This window comes from Rana temporaria, chromosome 11 (assembly GCF_905171775.1).
Source record: "Rana temporaria chromosome 11, aRanTem1.1, whole genome shotgun sequence".
Lineage (NCBI taxonomy): Eukaryota > Metazoa > Chordata > Amphibia > Anura > Ranidae > Rana > Rana temporaria.
Window position 1 is genome coordinate 113,183,426 of NC_053499.1, and position 17,978 is coordinate 113,201,403.

The window sequence follows — 17,978 nt, forward strand, 5'->3', positions numbered from 1 at the left end:
CGTATATTTCCCAAAGACAACCTCTGGATGTGACGCTGAGCACATGCACTTAAATTCTTTGGTAGACCATGGTGAGGCCTGCTCTGAGTGCCACCTGTCCTGTTAAACTGCTGTATGGTCTTGGCCGCTGTGCTGCAGCTCAGTTTCAGGGTCTTGGCAATCTTCTTATAGCCTAGGTCATCTTTATTTAGAGCAACAATTATTTTTTCCAGATCCTCAGAGAGTTCTTTGCCATGAGGTGCCATGTTGAACTTCCAGTGACCAGTATTAGAGAGTTACATAGTTACATAGTAGGTGAGGTTGAAAAAAGACATAAGTCCATACAACCTGTGTGTGATCAAGGCTTCTGTTAGAAATTATAGGGCTCCATACGGCCTATCTGGCAGATGCCCCCCCCCCAATATATCAAAGCAATATTTTCACTAAAAATACACTAAAAGTGTTATTAGCTAATACAAACCTAACAAAGAACCTGTGTGAATTAGCCCTTTTTAAATCTTTTTTTTTTTACATTTGGATTTAAAAAATGTATAATTTTTTTTTTAAACACTATTTATTATACTGTTAATTTTTTTTTTTTTTTACAGGACAGGGAAGCCAGCAGTGCCACGGGAGGGGGCTTGGCACAGTGACAGGGGGGGCACATGGGGGGGGGGGGGATCAGAAGTGGGCAGACCAGGGAGGGGAATTGGTGACGGGGAAGTAAATAAAGGAACAATGCTCTGTGTCTCTCCCTGCAGCAGTTGAATGCTGACGAGAGGAAGAGAAACCGGCTTTCAGCTGCTGCAGAGAGCACCACAGGGAATCTTTCTGTAATTGCCCCTCTGCCCGACCACACTGATTCCTCCTGCTGTTCAGGCCCCTCTGTGTGCATGGGCCCCCTACAGGAGGGCTGGTGGTTCCCCCCTGTGTGTGATGCACAAGTATGCTTAACAAAATAATATAATTTGTAGACTTTTTAAGGTCAGCTGAAGCTGAACAGAATGTCTAACTCAAAGGGTGAGGCAGTCTTAAAGTGTCTATACCAAGCAAATCTTAAACCAAAGAAGGATTAACTTGTATACAACACAGGAAATTATCACAGTGTATAGAAATACATATAAGCACTGTACTAATACATTAAGAGGAAAACAACAATGAAAGGGTCATGGGTGACCTGTCACTTATGAAAATCTCAGAGTAGCTATTGCATTCCTTTAAAAGCTCAGTTTATAGAATCTGATCTTCTTCTGCAACATCAGCGCTGACTAGACTGTATTTGGCAGCAACTTCAGTTGAGAATGTGTGGTGAATTTAGGATCCCCCTGCAGTGTGCCCCTATAAAAATAACTTTATAGCATTCGTAACTATTTATATTTAACATTCAGTTGGGTATTCACTATTTAAACTAAAATCTGAATAAAGTAATGAAATTGCTCAGTGAAAGATGTGGAATCCACAAGAATGTTTATTTTTATTTTTTTGTGGTTGAACTGGATGGACTTGTGTCTTTTTTCAACCTGACTAACTATGCAACTATGTATCTATGTAACTATGTAAGAATGGAGTGTTCTTTCGTAATTTATTTGAATAAATGTAATGAAGGATAAATGACTTTTTTTGTTTGATGAACCTGGCCATAACTGTGGAACTGGACAGTTCTTCATGAAGCTAAAGTTTGCTGTTAATGAATAAACTTGTTCAATATTTTATTCCTATTTTGTAAAGGCGATTATCCTTGTAAACAAAAGTGGTATCTGGTTTTGCTCTGTACATTCCATTGACCTCACAGGACATCCTCTAAGCTTCCCGTTTTACATGTTTGTTTTATTATCCTAGGGAATTTTTATCCCTTACCTATGTCAAACAAGCAAGCATTTCAACCCATGCATTGTTGTTACATTCAAACCCTCATCAATTCATAAATCAAGATGATGATATACTTCCAAGGAAAGACCCATAGAAACATGCTGGGATAAGTAGAAGTATTTCAGCAAGACTTTTTTTTTTTTTTTTTTCTCATTTCTTGTACTAAAGCCTCGTACACACGATCAGATTTTCCGACGGGAATTGTGTGATGACAGGCTGTTGGCAGAAAATCCGACCGTTTGTATGCTCCATCGGACAATTGTTGTCAGATTTTCCATGGACAAATGTTGGATGGCAGGCTTTAAAATTTTCGGCGGACAACATTCTGTTGTCAGATTTTCCGAGTATGTGGACACAAATACGTTTGGACAAAAGTCCAAAAGTGCAAACACGCACTCTACATGCTCTTGTGACACCTTAGGAAAAGGGATGTCACTAAAAAACGTATCCGCAAATGGTACGGGAAATGTCGGAGGAGCATTCAATTTAGAATAATAATCACTGAATTCTTGGACCACTGAGTGCGGGTTCTTAGGCGTAGCTTAGGGAGGGCAGGATTGTAAAGGTAAGAGGAAAGTTTCCTAGCAAGTAAGGTGGTAGGTTTATCTCCAATCGTATAAAATCTATACTTAGACCAACTAAGGTATTTCTCTGCTTTAGTGGTGAGACTAATATTGAGTGCTGTGCATGCTGCGTCAATTTTGTGCCTCAGATATAACTTTAGGATTGTCCTTTTGTGCGTGTGAAATTGCCTGTAGCGCCTTTTCTTGTTGAATTGTTTGTGTGCATTCGTTTGGCCCTGGATGCAAGTTGAATCAGCTTGCCACAAATTGTGGCTTTGTGCGCTGCCCAATTAATGCTAGGGGAAGTATCTGTGGCTCGATTTTCAATAAAGTATTGGCGAATGGACATTTCTATTTCACTAAAGACGATAAAGCCATTAAACAAGGCAGCATTGAGGCGCCACACAGAGGGTTTTAGTTTAGTCCCCAGGTCAGAAAGGGAAATTTGTACTGGTGAATGGTCTGACCATGCCGCTGTCAGTATCTTAGCTGATTTAATTAATGGGAGGGTTTGCGAGGGAGTAAATAGATGATCTGTTCTGGAGTACGTCTTATGTACTTTGGAATAATGTGTGTAGTCCCTAGTTGTAGGATGGAGATCTGTCCCGGTATCTATAAGATCATAGGAGTGTAACAACCGAGCCAATTTACAACCCTGTTTCGGAACATGTTTTAAGACTGGTTTATGTGGTTTAGATACGTCTGTGGTTTGATATAAAGGCATGTAGCTGTCTCCACCTATGAAAAGCTGTCCCATAGCTTTTGGTATCAATGTCGAGAACATCATCTCAATTTCTTTTATCTGACCCGCATTAGGGGCATAGTACGAAACCAGGGAAATAACTTGTCCGTGTATTTTCCCAACCACCATAATGTATCTCCCTTCTTTATCCTTACTTACCATGTCTGGGGTAATTGGAACATTTTTAGCAATGTAAATTCTGATTTCCCCTTTTTTCTCCAGGCCATTAGATAAGTAGCAATTGGGATAGTGAGGATTCAGGTATTTAGGTGCCGAAAGGCGAGAAAAGTGTGTTTCCTGTATAAGCACAATATTTGCTCCCCATTTATGATATTGTTGGAACGCCACTGCCCTTTTGGTGGGAGAATTAATGCCCTGTACATTATGGGTTAAAATAATCTATTAGATTGGGAGTTCACTATGTTGGTTCGACAGACTGTACTTGCCTGATGTTGTTTTCCTTAGTTGCCTCCCAGATGCCATTGCTCCACGGGGAAACCTCTGTATCGAGAAGTAAGAGTGCACTTGAAAGGATAGATAAGAGAAAAGAGGGAGACAGGTTAGTTATGGAATGTGATGCAACGCACCGAGTGGTCATACGTTGGTGGGCCGCAAGTAAATTAGTAACATTAAAATATCAAATGTATATAGAAACACAGCCTCAGGGAAATCAGCATTCCCGTAGTAAAGTGTGAGGTTGTCTCTCTTACAAACTGAGGGGGACAAGCTCACCAAGAAGTGGCATGCATTTTGCACCCTGGAATCCTTACATTCATATAGCTATAAGAAGAATGGGAGTATCTGAAATACATCATCTAGCTAACATTTATCTATATTATAAGTGAAGGTGTATTGGACTGGAATGTCTCTGTCAGACATATAACAGTTATATAACAGTTTCTTCCTAGCCCAGGAGTGGGACTGAAATATCCTTAACGCTAAACCATAATGCAAGTGTTGTGTATTTGGGGGAAAAAAGGAGAACAAAAAAAAATGTGAGAAAAATTAGGAATATAAAACATAAACCACCAATATGAAGGGTTCACGGACTTTAAAACAATCCGGGTCTTGTCACGTTGGCTTGTTTCAAATTGTAAAAAAGCCAACGGGCTTCCTGAATGACATCACTGACCACATTTTATGTCAGACAGAATCTCTAGCAGGTTTGTTGACATTCAGCAGCTGACTAGGGAGCAGTCATTTGCAGCGGGATTCAGTGGAAGAGGATTGTCTGAATTGTCTTATTCCTGCTAAGTCCAATCTTTTTTGTGTGAGGTCACCCTTAAAATCCACTCAAGACCCTTATCTTGGCAAGCAGCCTGTGTGGCAAAGAAGGCTACTCTCTGTAACCCACTAGGCCACATGCCCTGTAAAAAAAAAAGCAGCATGGGGTCCCCCCAAAATCCAGGAAAGGAAGGGGTAGTGAGTATGTGGCCTTTCATGTGAACCTTACCAGGTCACATTCCCTAAATACTGGATAGGTTCCTTTCCAGGGGGACCCCCCAGGCAAGGCACCTTGTCCCCAAATTGATGGGGACAATAGTCTCATCGTCACATCCCTGGCTTGATGTTGGGGTCTGCAGGGGGACACTTATCGGAATCCAGAAAATCCCCTTTAAAATTAGGGAGCTCACAATTATAAAGTCCTTGTCCCCTACATGAATAAGTACAGAGTACATAGTACCCCTTGTTACTGATTTACAAAAAACTTTACAGTAAATAAACATACAGACTCTTTAAAAAAAAAAGTCACTCAATCGGTACCTCGGCCATCCAGAGAGAACGTCTTTGCTTTAGGCTGCTTTCACACTGGGGCGCTTTGCAGGCACTATAGCGCTAACAATAGTACCTGCAAAGCGCCCTAAAGAGCCACTTCTCTCACTCCAGTGTGAAAGACCGAGGGCTTTCATACTGGAGCGGTGCGCTGACAGGACACTCAAAAAAGTGGGAGGGGCGAATTACATCATAACATCATAATCTCCACTTCGACCAATCAGAGAACACCTTGTATTAAAGCAGAGTTCCACCCAGAAATGGAACCTCCGTTGATCCAGTTCCTCCCCCCATCTGGTGTCACATTTGGCACCTTTCAGGGGGAGCAGATACCTGTCTAATCTAGGTAATTGCTCCAACTTCCGGTGAAAGAGCACCGCAGAATCTGCGGTAAACTACGCCATGTCTGGCCCCTCCTCTGTCACCCCCGCTGTCTTATGGGAGACACAAATGTCCCAGAAGACAGCAGGAACCATTCAGAATGTGCAGTACGACTCGCACATGTGCAGTAGGGAACCAAGCTGTGAAGCCGCAAGGCATCGATTCCTGATTCCCTTACTGAAGATGTTGGTGCTTCCACCCGGAGCCGAGGGACAGGTTGGCTTCAAGTGAGGACATCGTGGATACCCTGGAAAGGTAAGTGTTCTTATTTTAAAGGTCAGCAGGTGCAGGTTTTTTTTTTTTTTTTTTTTCGCCGGAACTCCACTTTAATGGAAAAAATACAGAGATTCTTTAAATGACAGAGAATGTATTTTCTTCAGTGAATACAAGGTGTGCTCTTGTTGGATGAGGCAGAGAGGAGTGGCAAATGACATCATAATCTCCACTTCATCCAATCAGAGAACACTTTTAGGTAGATTCAGTAAAAGTTAGGCCGACTTATCAGTAGATAAGCCGCCATAACTCAGAATCTGCGCCGACGTATGTTTAAGCGTATGCTCAAACAGAGATATGCTTAAACATATCTAAGATACGACGGCTTGCGCCGTCCTATCTTAGATTGCAATTTTTTGGAAGGCCGCTAGGTGGCGCTTCCATTGCGGTCGGCGTAGATTATGTAAATTAGTTTGTACGCCGATTCACGAACGTACGCCCGGCCGCCGCAGTCGATTTACGCCGTTTACGTAAGGCCTTAGGAGGCCTAAAGTTATTCCACCTATTAGGTGGAATAACAATGTTAAAGTATGGCCGCCGTTCCCGCCGCGAGGTTCGAATTTTTTACGTCGTTTGCGTAAGTCGTCCGCGAATTGGGAGTTGCGTCGTTTACATCCACGTCGAAATCAATAGGCCCGTACGGCGTACTTAGCCGCAATGCGCACTGGGAAATGTAGACACCCGGCGCATGCGCAGTAGCCAAAAAACGTCAAAAACGTGAGGTCAAGCCTCATTGCCATTAAACACGTCCCCCTCCAACCCATTTGAATTAGGCGCCCTTACGCCTGCCGCGTTTACAATACGCCGCCCTAAGTAAGGAGGCAAGTACTTTGTGAATCATGTACTTGCCTCTCTTATTTAAGGCGGCGTAGTGTAAACACGCTAGGCTACGCCGCCGCAAATTAGCGTGCCCCTACCTGAATCTACCCATTTGTATTAATATAAAAAATACAGAGGTTCTTTAAACGACAATGGTTAATCAAGCAACTGTGTTTAGTACAGAAGGCAAGTTGCTTGAGCAGCACCCAGAAAAAAGAGCAGTGCTGACTATATTTGGGCCATTGTGACGCCCTTCTTTCAGCAGTCTGAAATATTGGCTGATGGCCATTTGATACTTTTATACTTTCTTTTGTGCCCCCTAAGGTTATTTTCTGTGTTTTCTCACTTATTTGGTCAGATGTTGGTAAACTTATCACAGGTATTGGACAACATACTTTTAATAAATAAAAAAAGACGAATATCTGTATGGTTAATAAATAAATATCAATGTATTTAGCAGCTGATGACAACACATCTTTATCCCATGCATCTTACATTGTTTTGTTTCTTTTCAAACAGGGCACATAAGACCATCTGAGTTTGCCTAACATCAACCTTGATATCTACATAGTGGCTCTCAATTAAAGACAAAATGAAGGTGCTGATTTCTTCAAACCTTTATGTTCCATAAAGAACGCATGTGTATATTACTTGTTACAAGGAAAAGGACTAAGGTCTCAGTCAAGATGAGAGGAAAACATTGCCACTAAAATTCTCCGCCTGGAATTGAGTGTCTGCTAAAGTTTATTCACCATAAATACAGCAAAGTTTTATGATGAAAAGATTACTTGTACTCAAAGAATCGTTGGATTTATTTGAAGATTTCTGGATTTTTTTTCAACCACAGATTACAGCAAACAAATTATATTCTGTTTGCTTTTCATAAATGTGTTTTTTGGGGTTTTTTTAAGCAAATAATTCAATTCAAGATTTTTTTTTTTTATCTTGTGGAATCATCTATTTCGGTGTACAAAATGACGCTGGAGAAAGTGATGCAGGGAAAAACATCAATCAGACTTCAGATCGGCCTTTGCCGTGAACTTTATCACCTTCACCCAAGTGAAGCAAGCTACAGCAATGTGAAAAAGTTAGCTGTGGATCTTGTCGAAAAGAAGGTAGGCTGTTTTATATTTTTACAGTTGTGAGCAGTACATTGAATGTTGTTGCACAATATGGGGAGGACATAGTTTTGATTTGAGACTTAAATAAATTGCTCTCATAGGACCCTTTGACACCACCAGGTTGCATAGCATTACATTTGGGAAAACCCTATATTCTGATGCATTGTCTTGTGTTCATTTATTCATCATTAAATTAATGGGGTCCTTCAAAAACATAATACAATACACCTGAAAATGCGTGGCAACGTGTCTACGCATTAATTTTCCCTTTGCAGGGAAGGATGTATTCTAATGACACACAGTTCCTTCCTGTCTTTAAGCATGTCATAATAGTGATCACTAGTACATGAAGCAGTACAACACTAGTTGAAACATGAGCTGTAAAAACTTTCCAGAGCTGACATCAGAAATTAACTCATACAATTCCTTTTTAGTTAAAAAGGTTATAACGCTGTCCTGAAAGCAGACCTTGCACTAACAATTAAAGGGTTTGTAAAGTAATTTTATCTTAATAGCTTCCTTTACCTTAAAGTGGAGTTCCACCCATAAATATAACATTACATCAGTAGTTTTAAAAAAATGTCATTAGTCCTTTAAGAAAAAAACATTTTTTTTTAGATGCCTTCAAAGTGTTGTTGCTAGGCAGAATAGTTAATCTTCCCACTTCCTGCACCTAGGTGCTTAAGCTTCCTAACCTACACCGCACAGACTCCTGGGAATGTAGTGGGTGTAACTTTCCAGGAGTCTGTGCACTCCCCAGTCTCAAAGAATCATGTGACTTGGACAGCACAGGTGCTGAAACCTGATCTGAAACCTATTACACTGCATGTGGAGCACTGAGCATGTGCGAGATCTGCAAGGCTGAAATCCAGGAAGTCATACAGTCTGGCTTCATGATGCCCACACTTAAGATGGCCCCAGTCAATTTCTATTTTATAAAGTGTCTAAATGCTGTAACAACCTAACAAAACGGACCTTAGTTTACAGACTAACTTTACTAGAATACATTAAGCTTGTGTAGTACAGGGGTATTTATATTTAAAAAGTGAAATTGTGGCCGGAACTCCGCTTTAATGCAGTGCTGTTTTCATGTCCTCATTGTTCGTTTTTGCTCTCAAGTTGCTGTAATTCTTCTCACAGTACTGGGAGCTTTCTCTCTGTGGTCACTAATCAAGGAGGTGTGATTACTGTGTGTCTAAAACCCCTCAGCACCAATCAGTTTCGTTTTCCAAACCATCACTGCCCTGTATTGGCTGTGTGGCTCTGTACAGCAGAGGCAGGAAACAACATGCAAAAACAAAACTAGAAACTACAGGTACATTATATGATTGATTTTTATCTATTTTTAATCATTTTTAAAAGGTATCAGTTAACTATTATTTCTATATACCCTGTAAACAGTAATTTCAGCAAAAAATATTTTTTATTTACAACTCCTTTAAAGTGGAGTTCCACCCATAAATATAACATTACATCAGTAGTTTTAAAAAAATGTCATTAGTCCTTTTTTTAGATGCCTTCAAAGTGTTGTTGCTAGGCAGAATAGTTAATCTTCACACTTCCTGCACCTAGGTGCTTAAGCTTCCTAACCTACACCGCACAGACTCCTGGGAATGTAGTGGGTGTCCAGGAGTCTGTGCACTCCCCAGTCTCGAAGAATCATGTGACTTGGACAGTACAGGTGCTGAAGCCTGATCTGAAACCTATTACACTGCTTGTGCAGCACTGAGCATGTGCGAGATCTGCAAGGCTGAAATCCAGGAAGTCATACAGTCTGGCTTCATGATGCCCACACTTAAGATGACCCCAGTCAATTTCTAATTTATAAAGTGTCTAAATGCTGTAACAACCTAACAAAACGGACCTTAGTTTACAGACTAACTTTACAAGAATACATTAAGCTTGAGTATTACAGGGGTATTTATATTTAAAAAGTGAAATTGTGGCTGGAACTCCGCTTTAAGGTCACTTTACCTATTTTGCCTTCAATCCTTGACAAAAAAAGCTGCAATACATAAGGCAAAACAAATCCTTAAATATACTTGAATTTCCCCTTTGCTTCCATCCATGGTGCTTATGCAAGGGTCATCTCATGCTTCTTCCAGAAAGAGCCCAGAGAATGGCAAGTAGCCCAAATATTGTGAGAAGACACTGCACAATGATGTGTTTTGCAAGTAATGGTTAAAACCCACGTTGAGTTTCTTCCTGTTTGTGTCCCATTCAGCAACATTCCCGAGACACAACAGGACGTGAGAGGAAATCTGCTCTTCTACAGCTGTCACGCAAAGGGGTGTCCTCATTTGAAGATTTGCCTTCACCTCCTGCTTGGGTGACAACTGGAACGTTTTGAAGTTCACATTATTTTCTCTAGATTACTCCCCCCCCCCCCCCAGTAGGGACACCAAGGGCAATAAAAAAAATCGGTGCTTCCTTACTGTACCCAAACGTCCAGAAAAAATTGCATCCAAAATGTATCTTTGATCTCTAAACTTTTACTGCAGCATGCTGGAAAAAATAACTTTTATCTGACAGGCTCCAATAAAGTTTAAAGCTGAATCCCAGTTATGGATTTTATTGCATATATACATCAGTCAATCTTGGACCAATGCAAGCATACACATTCTTTACTTATAGAAGCTGGAATCACTGGAGTAGTTGCCACTATTACAGTGATCGTTGCTGTCTTCCAAGTCCTGTGCATGGATACCATTCAGAGAATGCCTTATATTTTTCTTAATGAATGCCAGACATTCTCAGATTGGACAATATGGAGCTCTTGATGCCACTGCCCACCTCTTCACTTTGTCCACGAGACTTTATTTTGATACTGGATGTACTTTTGATACCTGGAGGGAGCATCTTGTCAAACATTTACAAAATTCCTGCTGAGTATTTTTATTATTATTATTATTTTTAGTTTTGACATGAGAATGCAGCTAAAGCGGAGTTCCACCCAAAATGAAACTTCCACTTTTCCGGTTCCTCCCCCCCTCCAGTGTCACATTTGGCATCTTTCAGGGGGGGAGCAGATATCTGTCTAATACAGGTATTTGCTCCCACTTCCGGCGATCGCTAAAGATTACACTCTGATCTACGCCACGTCCGGCCCCTCCTCCGCCCCCCCCCCTCTGTCTGCTGGGAGACACACAGGTCCCAGAAGACAGCAGGGACCAGTGAGGACGCACAGCACAACTCGCACATGCGCAGTAAGGAACCAGGCTGTGAAGCCTCAATGCTTTGCTTACTGATTCCCTTACTGAAGATGCCAGCGCCTCCACCCGGGAGCCGAGGGACAGATCGGCTTCGGGTGAGGACATCGCGGGCACCCTGGACAGGTAAGTGTCCTTAGGCCCCTTTCAGACTGACTGTTTTTTCGTGCTTCTCTATGGAGCGTCGGATGTCAGCGGTGACATGTCAGCTGACATCCGATCCGCTAAAATCAGACGGATGGCAATACGTCGCCATCCGTCCATGGCGGATCGGGTGAGATCTGATGGAAACGGACATGCTGTGGATCTCTCTATAGGAGACAGCGGCGCTCGACCAGCCCCTCCCCGCTCAGTGAGCAGAGAGGGACCTGTCATCTGCCGGCTCAGCGGAGATCAACGGAGAGACCTCTCGCTGAGCTGGTGGACCGCTGCAAGCGGATCCGCCCCGTGTGGAAGGGGCCTAATATTAAAAGTCAGCAGCTGCAGTATTTGTAGCTGCTGACTTAAAAAAATGTTTTTCTTCGGCAAAACTCCGCTTTAACAATAAAGGTGAATGCAACATTTGTCCCTGCTAAGTGCATTTATTTTCATATCAACAACATGGGCTTAGTAAATGTAGGAACTCAAAATGTTTTGCTGTGTACTCTTCACTTCAGACACCTTGAGGAAGGTAAAACAATCAGACTGTGTCCTGCACATGACTGGAAATGTGAAGGAAACGCACAGATCACCTACTTCTACTCAGTACAATTCAAAGTGGCAACTGCTAATTAGACTGGCATTGATGAGTTGAACTTCTATCTCCCAAATGGGTTCCTTGTTCATTAGTGGTACAGGTGAGAGTGGGGCCATCTGCAAAGTGCATATAGAATGGTAAAACGTATTATACAAGTATAGTCTTGAGAAAACTAAATTATGGCAGATTATAATTTATTTTTATAAAAGTCACTTTACAAAGCATATACTGTATAGTATATTCATTTAGATTCTATTTACAGAATGACGTAAAAGCTTAGACAGAATATAAGCAATAGTATTGTACATTTTTTCAGTTTCTAAAACCACAAAAACTCAGAGGTTTCCTGCAGCTTCATTTAGAAGCACAATATTTACAAATGCCCAGAGATAAAAGCCTCATTGCATGCTTGATGTTTTGCGTCCTAGACTCCACTCTTCGTGGCAGCAAAGTTTTGCCAGAAAAAAAAAAAAAAAACGCTTGACACGTTTATGCATGGCAAGTGTTTTGGCATTAATTAATTTCATTGGCCAGAATAATAATTTATTCTGGGCCGAATAATAATGTATTCAATGAAAGAAATTGACGCTAAAGTGCTAAACACGCCTAGTTTAGGTGCAATTGCATGCATGAAGAGTTTTTTTCTGCCAAAGAGCCGCTGTTTTGTTTTTTTTTTTTGCTTCTAAACACATGGATACACAGGCTAACATGCAGGGGCATTTAAAAAATCAGACGCTCCTAAGAGCAGCAGACCAGAGGAGTTTAAAAAGTGCTGTGGAAATCAACTGCCTGTTTACTGGATGCCATTGGCATAACTATAGCTGTAGCAGCCTACATGACTGCAATGGGGACTGAGAATGGTTTGGGGCCCCTTAACTGGGATACAGTTGAGGCAAACTAAATATTTAAAAAAAATCTGTTCAAATGTGAAAGATATTTCAGATCTACTATATTGTACTAACAGGGGTTGGAGTGCTAGCAGTTGACGCTGACCCTGACCCCCTGTTGAGTCTTCACTCAATAGGAGATGACATCAGACACACAGACAATATTTTAGGCTTTCTGCTAGTCTTCTCTCTCTCTCTCTGCTACTATACAACAGAAAATGATATCATACTTACCATAATTTTTTTTTCTGGTGCCTATCCATAGCAGCATACTAGTGATAGTAGCCCCGCCTACAGGACCAGTGCATAGCTATAAAGAGTTAACACCCACACAACAGCCCATTCCCTTGCACCCAGTGCGTTCAGCATACTGAACGCACTGGGTGCGTTCAGTATGCTGCCATGGATAGGCACTAGGAAAAGAAAATTACAGTAAGTATGATAACATTTTCTGTTTTCCTGTTGCCGCCTATCATAAAAAAGTGAGTAAGCTACTGGCTTCACACCAAAGACAGCTGTATGAGGACTACCACGCCCACCAGTAGTGCTGAAAGGATGTGCCATAATAGAGCACGATTGGCTCTTCTGCCTGTCGTGTTGGCTTGACACCTCTGCATAAGGTGCCCACGATGTCCAGATGCTGCTGGAGGAACATCCTGCAATTACTTTTGGTGGTTGCAGCCCAGTCATATAGCGGGACCGTAGAATTAACTTTAGGAACCGCAAGGCGATTGTGCGCTGGAGCCTTGTACCATTGTTTATTTCTAAGGAACTGGGTATTGCTGCTATGGCTAATGATTGTTTGCAAGGGCCATCATTGATCTGAATGCATTAAAGAAGTACTTCACCTAGGTCAGTCAAAGCAATCCCACTTTGGGATAGGCAAAGAAACACCCACAGGCATTTGATGCCATGACAACAGCAAAGCTGTGAACTGCCTACAGATTGAAGAGCCTCCTAAAAGCTGGCTTCAGATAAGGGCGAATGTCTACCTGGTAGAAAAACGATTGAGCACCAACTAATCGGCTACAATCACCAAGTCACTGGTAGAACACAGGGAAGGGAAGGATAGAAGCCTAGTTGGCAGCCCCAAACCAAAGACGGCCTCCTCGTGAGCTCTCCATTCCACATTCCCTTGAATGTAGACACTTGGCTTTCTCTCCCACAATTGCCACTAGAATGCATACTGTGCAGCTGTAGCTCATCTGAGAGGATATGTAACACATGGCTTTTGAGGCCATTCACAGATCATTTCTAAAAAATAGTAAAACATGCTTATCTTGGAAATGTGGTGTCACAGTTCCATGAATCCACTCACTTCTGGGAGGCAGGCTCCAGACACTGACAGGTCTTCTGAACAACATAGCCCTAGCTGCACTGCCATATGTGGGGCTAGTTAGCACCTGATTTTTCACCCCAAAAGATCCACAGAAGGGGCTCACTGCCTTTATAGGAGCATTTAGCGTCCCAAGGTCAAGGGCTGCGCTACAGGAGAGGCTGAACCTGTGTAGAAAACCACCAAAGGTGGCAGGTAAGGGTTTCTTCTCTTTACACTGGCTGTGAGTTCCATGAGGACAAAAAAGGGAAATGGGCTGTTGTGTGGGTGTTAACTCTTTAGCGCTATGCACTGTTCTCATGGGTAGAAGTAGGCGGGGCTACTATCGCATGTATGCTGTCATAGAGACACCAGGAAAGACTGTTGGCTATCTTGGCCATACAGGTCAGAATTCTCACAATCTGTGAGAGATTTAATGCCTTTAGACTCTAGAGCTTCTGGTACACAACTCTTGAAATTAAAGTGATACTAATGGCTTGCTTTTTTTTCTACCTAAAACTAAACCTAGGATGTTATAGTTGCCTGCTCTGTGCAAAGATATTGCACAGAGTGGCCCCTTACCTCCTCTTCTGGGGTCTTCTCCTAGTGTTGCCCACTCATCCTCATGCAGCCCCAAAGCAAGCCGTGTGTTAAGGGGGCACATGTGTGGGCTCTCCCGAGCTGGGCTGTATGCATCCATAAACACGCACAGTATGATTTGGCCTGCGCCCCCTCCTGTCTCACTGGATTTGATTGATAGTGGCTTCCATTACTATTAATCTGCCTTGTGAGAGCAGAGAGAGAGAGAGACCAGCGCTGCTGCAGATGGGCACAGCGCTGGATAAATGTAGGACTCAAAGTATTTAGGGAGTGAAGGGGAAAAAAACAGCTAGTGAATTATTATATTTTTTTTAACTTAATGCAATTAATGCATTAAGATAAAAAAAATGTTTTTTAAATTCAGAACAAGTTTAAATCCGTATACCTAACAGTCATCTTTAAAATCTGTAAAAAAAATCCCAGTGTGTCTTTTTAGCTAAAAACGAACAAGGCAGCTGAGGTTTCTACTTCTACAAGAAAAAAAAGCCACAGTTTTAAAGAGGTTTGCATTAGGGTTGTACTTTGTAGATTATTTTTCTTTTAACTGACAGAGACCACCTCTTTCTACAATTGCTTTCTGAAGTGGTGGAAGAGGTAGGAGAGTTTATAATTAACACCAAGGCCTTTGAGATCTTATAGCTCAAAAAAGACCAGTTGATGTGTATACAAGACCTGTGAGACACTGAGAACATCGTGGTTATCTTAAAAAATAAAGTGCAACTCCAGCAATTTTTTGTGAACGGATAGAACCTCTTTCCAGTGTTATTGCTGTCTGTGTACCACTGGGAAAATTTCTGTTCCCAGAGATGCAACAGCTCAGTAAGTATAAATTTCCTCCAGAAAATGTGCACATAAATTGATTTCCCATGCACTCCTGTTTTCGCAAAAATTGTAAAACTTTGGATTTCCTATTCCTTTGTCTTTTGATAACAATATTAGCCAAGACAAACAGGTTCGATTTTCCCCTACAAGAACACAGATAGATGGCCAAAAAACTAAGATTGTATCCCTTTGTTACTCTTAGGCCCTGTACAGACGAGCGGACAGGGCCGCTTGGAGATTTCTGTTTGATGGTTGTACACACCATCAAACAGAAATCCGCCCGGACAGGATACGCGGTGATGTGCGCGGCCCTGGAAGGTCAATGCTTCCACGCATGCGTCGAATCACTTCGACGCATGCGAGGGCTTTCGGCCGAGCGGACATGTCCGGTGTGTCTGTACAGACGACCGAACATGTCCGACGGACAGGCTTCCAGCGGACATGTTTCTTAGCATGCTAAGAAACATTTGTCCGCTGGAAACCTGTCCGATCCGCCGAACAATTGTCCGGTCGGCCGTACACACGACCGAACATGTCTGCTAAAACTGGTCCGCGGACCAGTTTCAGCGGACATGTTCGGTCGTGTGTACAGGGCCTTAGAAAAACTACAATTTAATATTCAAAGTCAATACCCTTCAATTCTGCCCCTTTGTTCCTGTCCACTTATATCCACAGCACTGGTCTCTATTAATGTGTTGACTATATTGTCATTATATTTTATATATTGATATTTTTGTACAATCTGTGTATTACTGTGAAAGAATAATGTAAATTACGAAGACTTGACATCTAATGCTAGCACTTTAGAGAAACCCACATACAGGAGGTTACTGGAACTTACTATGCATGTTTCAGTGGTAATGAGCGAAAAAAAAAAACATAAATGATTTGCAGCTACTGTACAGTGTGGGACACTTTTACCTCTCTACATACTGTAAAACACAGTTAAACATGGCATTGACAGCAGTGTCTTCATGGAATTAACTAGGACCTTAACCACTTGGGATCCGCCTGCCGTCAATTGACGGCTACAGTGCGGATCCCAATTTCCAAACTGCCGTCAATTGACGGCCGCCCCTTTGGGCGTTCCCCGCGCGCGCTCCAGAGCGCGCTGCGGGGAAAATCTGTGTTGGCCGTGTCCCTCGGACACAGCCAATTACAGATCGCCGCGAACGGCCAATCAGAGTGGCCGTTCGCGAGGCGATCTGTGCGGCCAATGAGAGAGGATCTCATATGTAAACATATGAGATCATCTCTCATTGCCGTTTTACACAGAGACAGCGGTGCTGTCTCTGGAGAGGAGACCGATCTGTGTCTCTTGTACATAGAGACACAGATCGGTCACCTCCCCAGTCACCCCCCCTCCACCTACAGTTAGAACACTAAGCAGGGATACATTTAACCCCTTCCTCACCCCCTAGTGTTAACCCCTTCAATGCCAGTCACATTTATACTGTAATTAGTGCATATTTATAGCACTGATCGCAGTATAAATGTGAATGGCGCCAAAAATGTGTCCGATGTGTCCGCCATAACGTCGCAGTCCCATTAAAAATCGCAGATCGCCGCCATTTCTAGTAAAAAAAAAATAATTAAAAAAAAATAATTCTGTCCCCTATTTTGTAAGCGCTATAACTTTTGCGCAAACCAGTCGCTTATTGCGATTTTTTTTTTTTTTTTTACCAAAAATATGTAGAAGAATACGTATCGGCCTAAACTGAGAAAAAAAATGTTTTTTTTTTTTTTAAATTGGGATATTTATTATAGCAAGAAGTAAAAAATATTGTATTTTTTTCAAAATTGTCTCACTTCTTTGTTTATAGCGCAAAAAATAAAAACCGCACAGGCGATCAAATACCACCAAAAGAAAGCTCTACTTGTGGGGAAAAAAGGACGTCAATTTTGTTTGGGAGCCACGTCGCACGACCGCGCAATTGTTAGTTAAAGCGATGCAGTGCCGAAAGCTGAAATTTCACCTGGGCAGGAGGGGGGTATATGTGCCCAGTAAGCAAGTGGTTAACCACCAATGCATTGTCCAGCACTTGTTTATGTTTGTTTTATAAGTGGCAGACCTAATGAAGAAATTCTGGAAATAAAAAATGTTTTTAACCACTTTAAGTCTGGACAATTTCACCTCGTTTTAATCTAGGCCGTTTTTCCGTTTACAGCACTGTCATGGTTTGAATAATAGTTACTTAGTCATGCAAAACTGTACCCAAATAGTTTTATTTTTTATTTTTTGAGACAGAGCTTTCTTTTGGTGGTATTTAACCATCACTGTGTTTTTTTTTAGTTTTTTCTATATAAAGAAAAAAAAATACCTTTAAAATTTTGAAAGAAAAAACTTTTTTTTTTTGCAAATAAAAAATAATCTTATTTTATAAATTTAGTTCAAAATGGATTCTGCTATAGTTCTTTGGTAAAAACCCTAATGTATGTATATTAATATATTAATATATTTAGTGTTAAAGTTATAGAGTCTACAGACTAATGATATAGACTGTATATTGAAAATTGAGCAATCCCAATGTACTGAATGTCTATTGCCACGTACACGTGACTATTTTTCATGACGTGAAAAATTACATTTTTTTTTAATATCATTAAAAACGATCGTGTGTGGGCTCCAGAGCATTTTTCATGACGTGAAAAATGGGCATTAAAAATTTAGAACATGCTCTATTTTTTCACGTTGTCCTTTTTCACATCATGAAAAACAGTCATGTGTAGGCTTTAACGACGTGAAAAACGTGCATGCTTAGAAGCAAGTTATGAGACGGGAGCGCTCCTTCTGGTAAAACTACTGTTCATAATGGAGATAGCACATTTGTCACGCTGTAACAGACTGAAAAGCACGAAGACTGAAAAGCGCGAATCGTCTCTCACCAG

The 17,978-nt window shown here is 41.5% G+C and overlaps 1 protein-coding gene across 1 annotated transcript in view; it reads left to right on the forward strand.

The window, feature by feature from the left end:
- LOC120917505 (serine/threonine-protein kinase D1-like) overlaps nt 1-17,978 on the forward strand; it is a 170,238-nt gene that overhangs the window by 23,250 nt on the left and 129,010 nt on the right. Inside the window, exon 2 of the mRNA XM_040328842.1 lies at nt 6,919-7,514. Coding sequence (XP_040184776.1) covers nt 7,374-7,514 — 141 coding nt within the window. The 5' untranslated portion in view covers nt 6,919-7,373. The remainder of the gene's footprint in view (nt 1-6,918; nt 7,515-17,978) is intronic.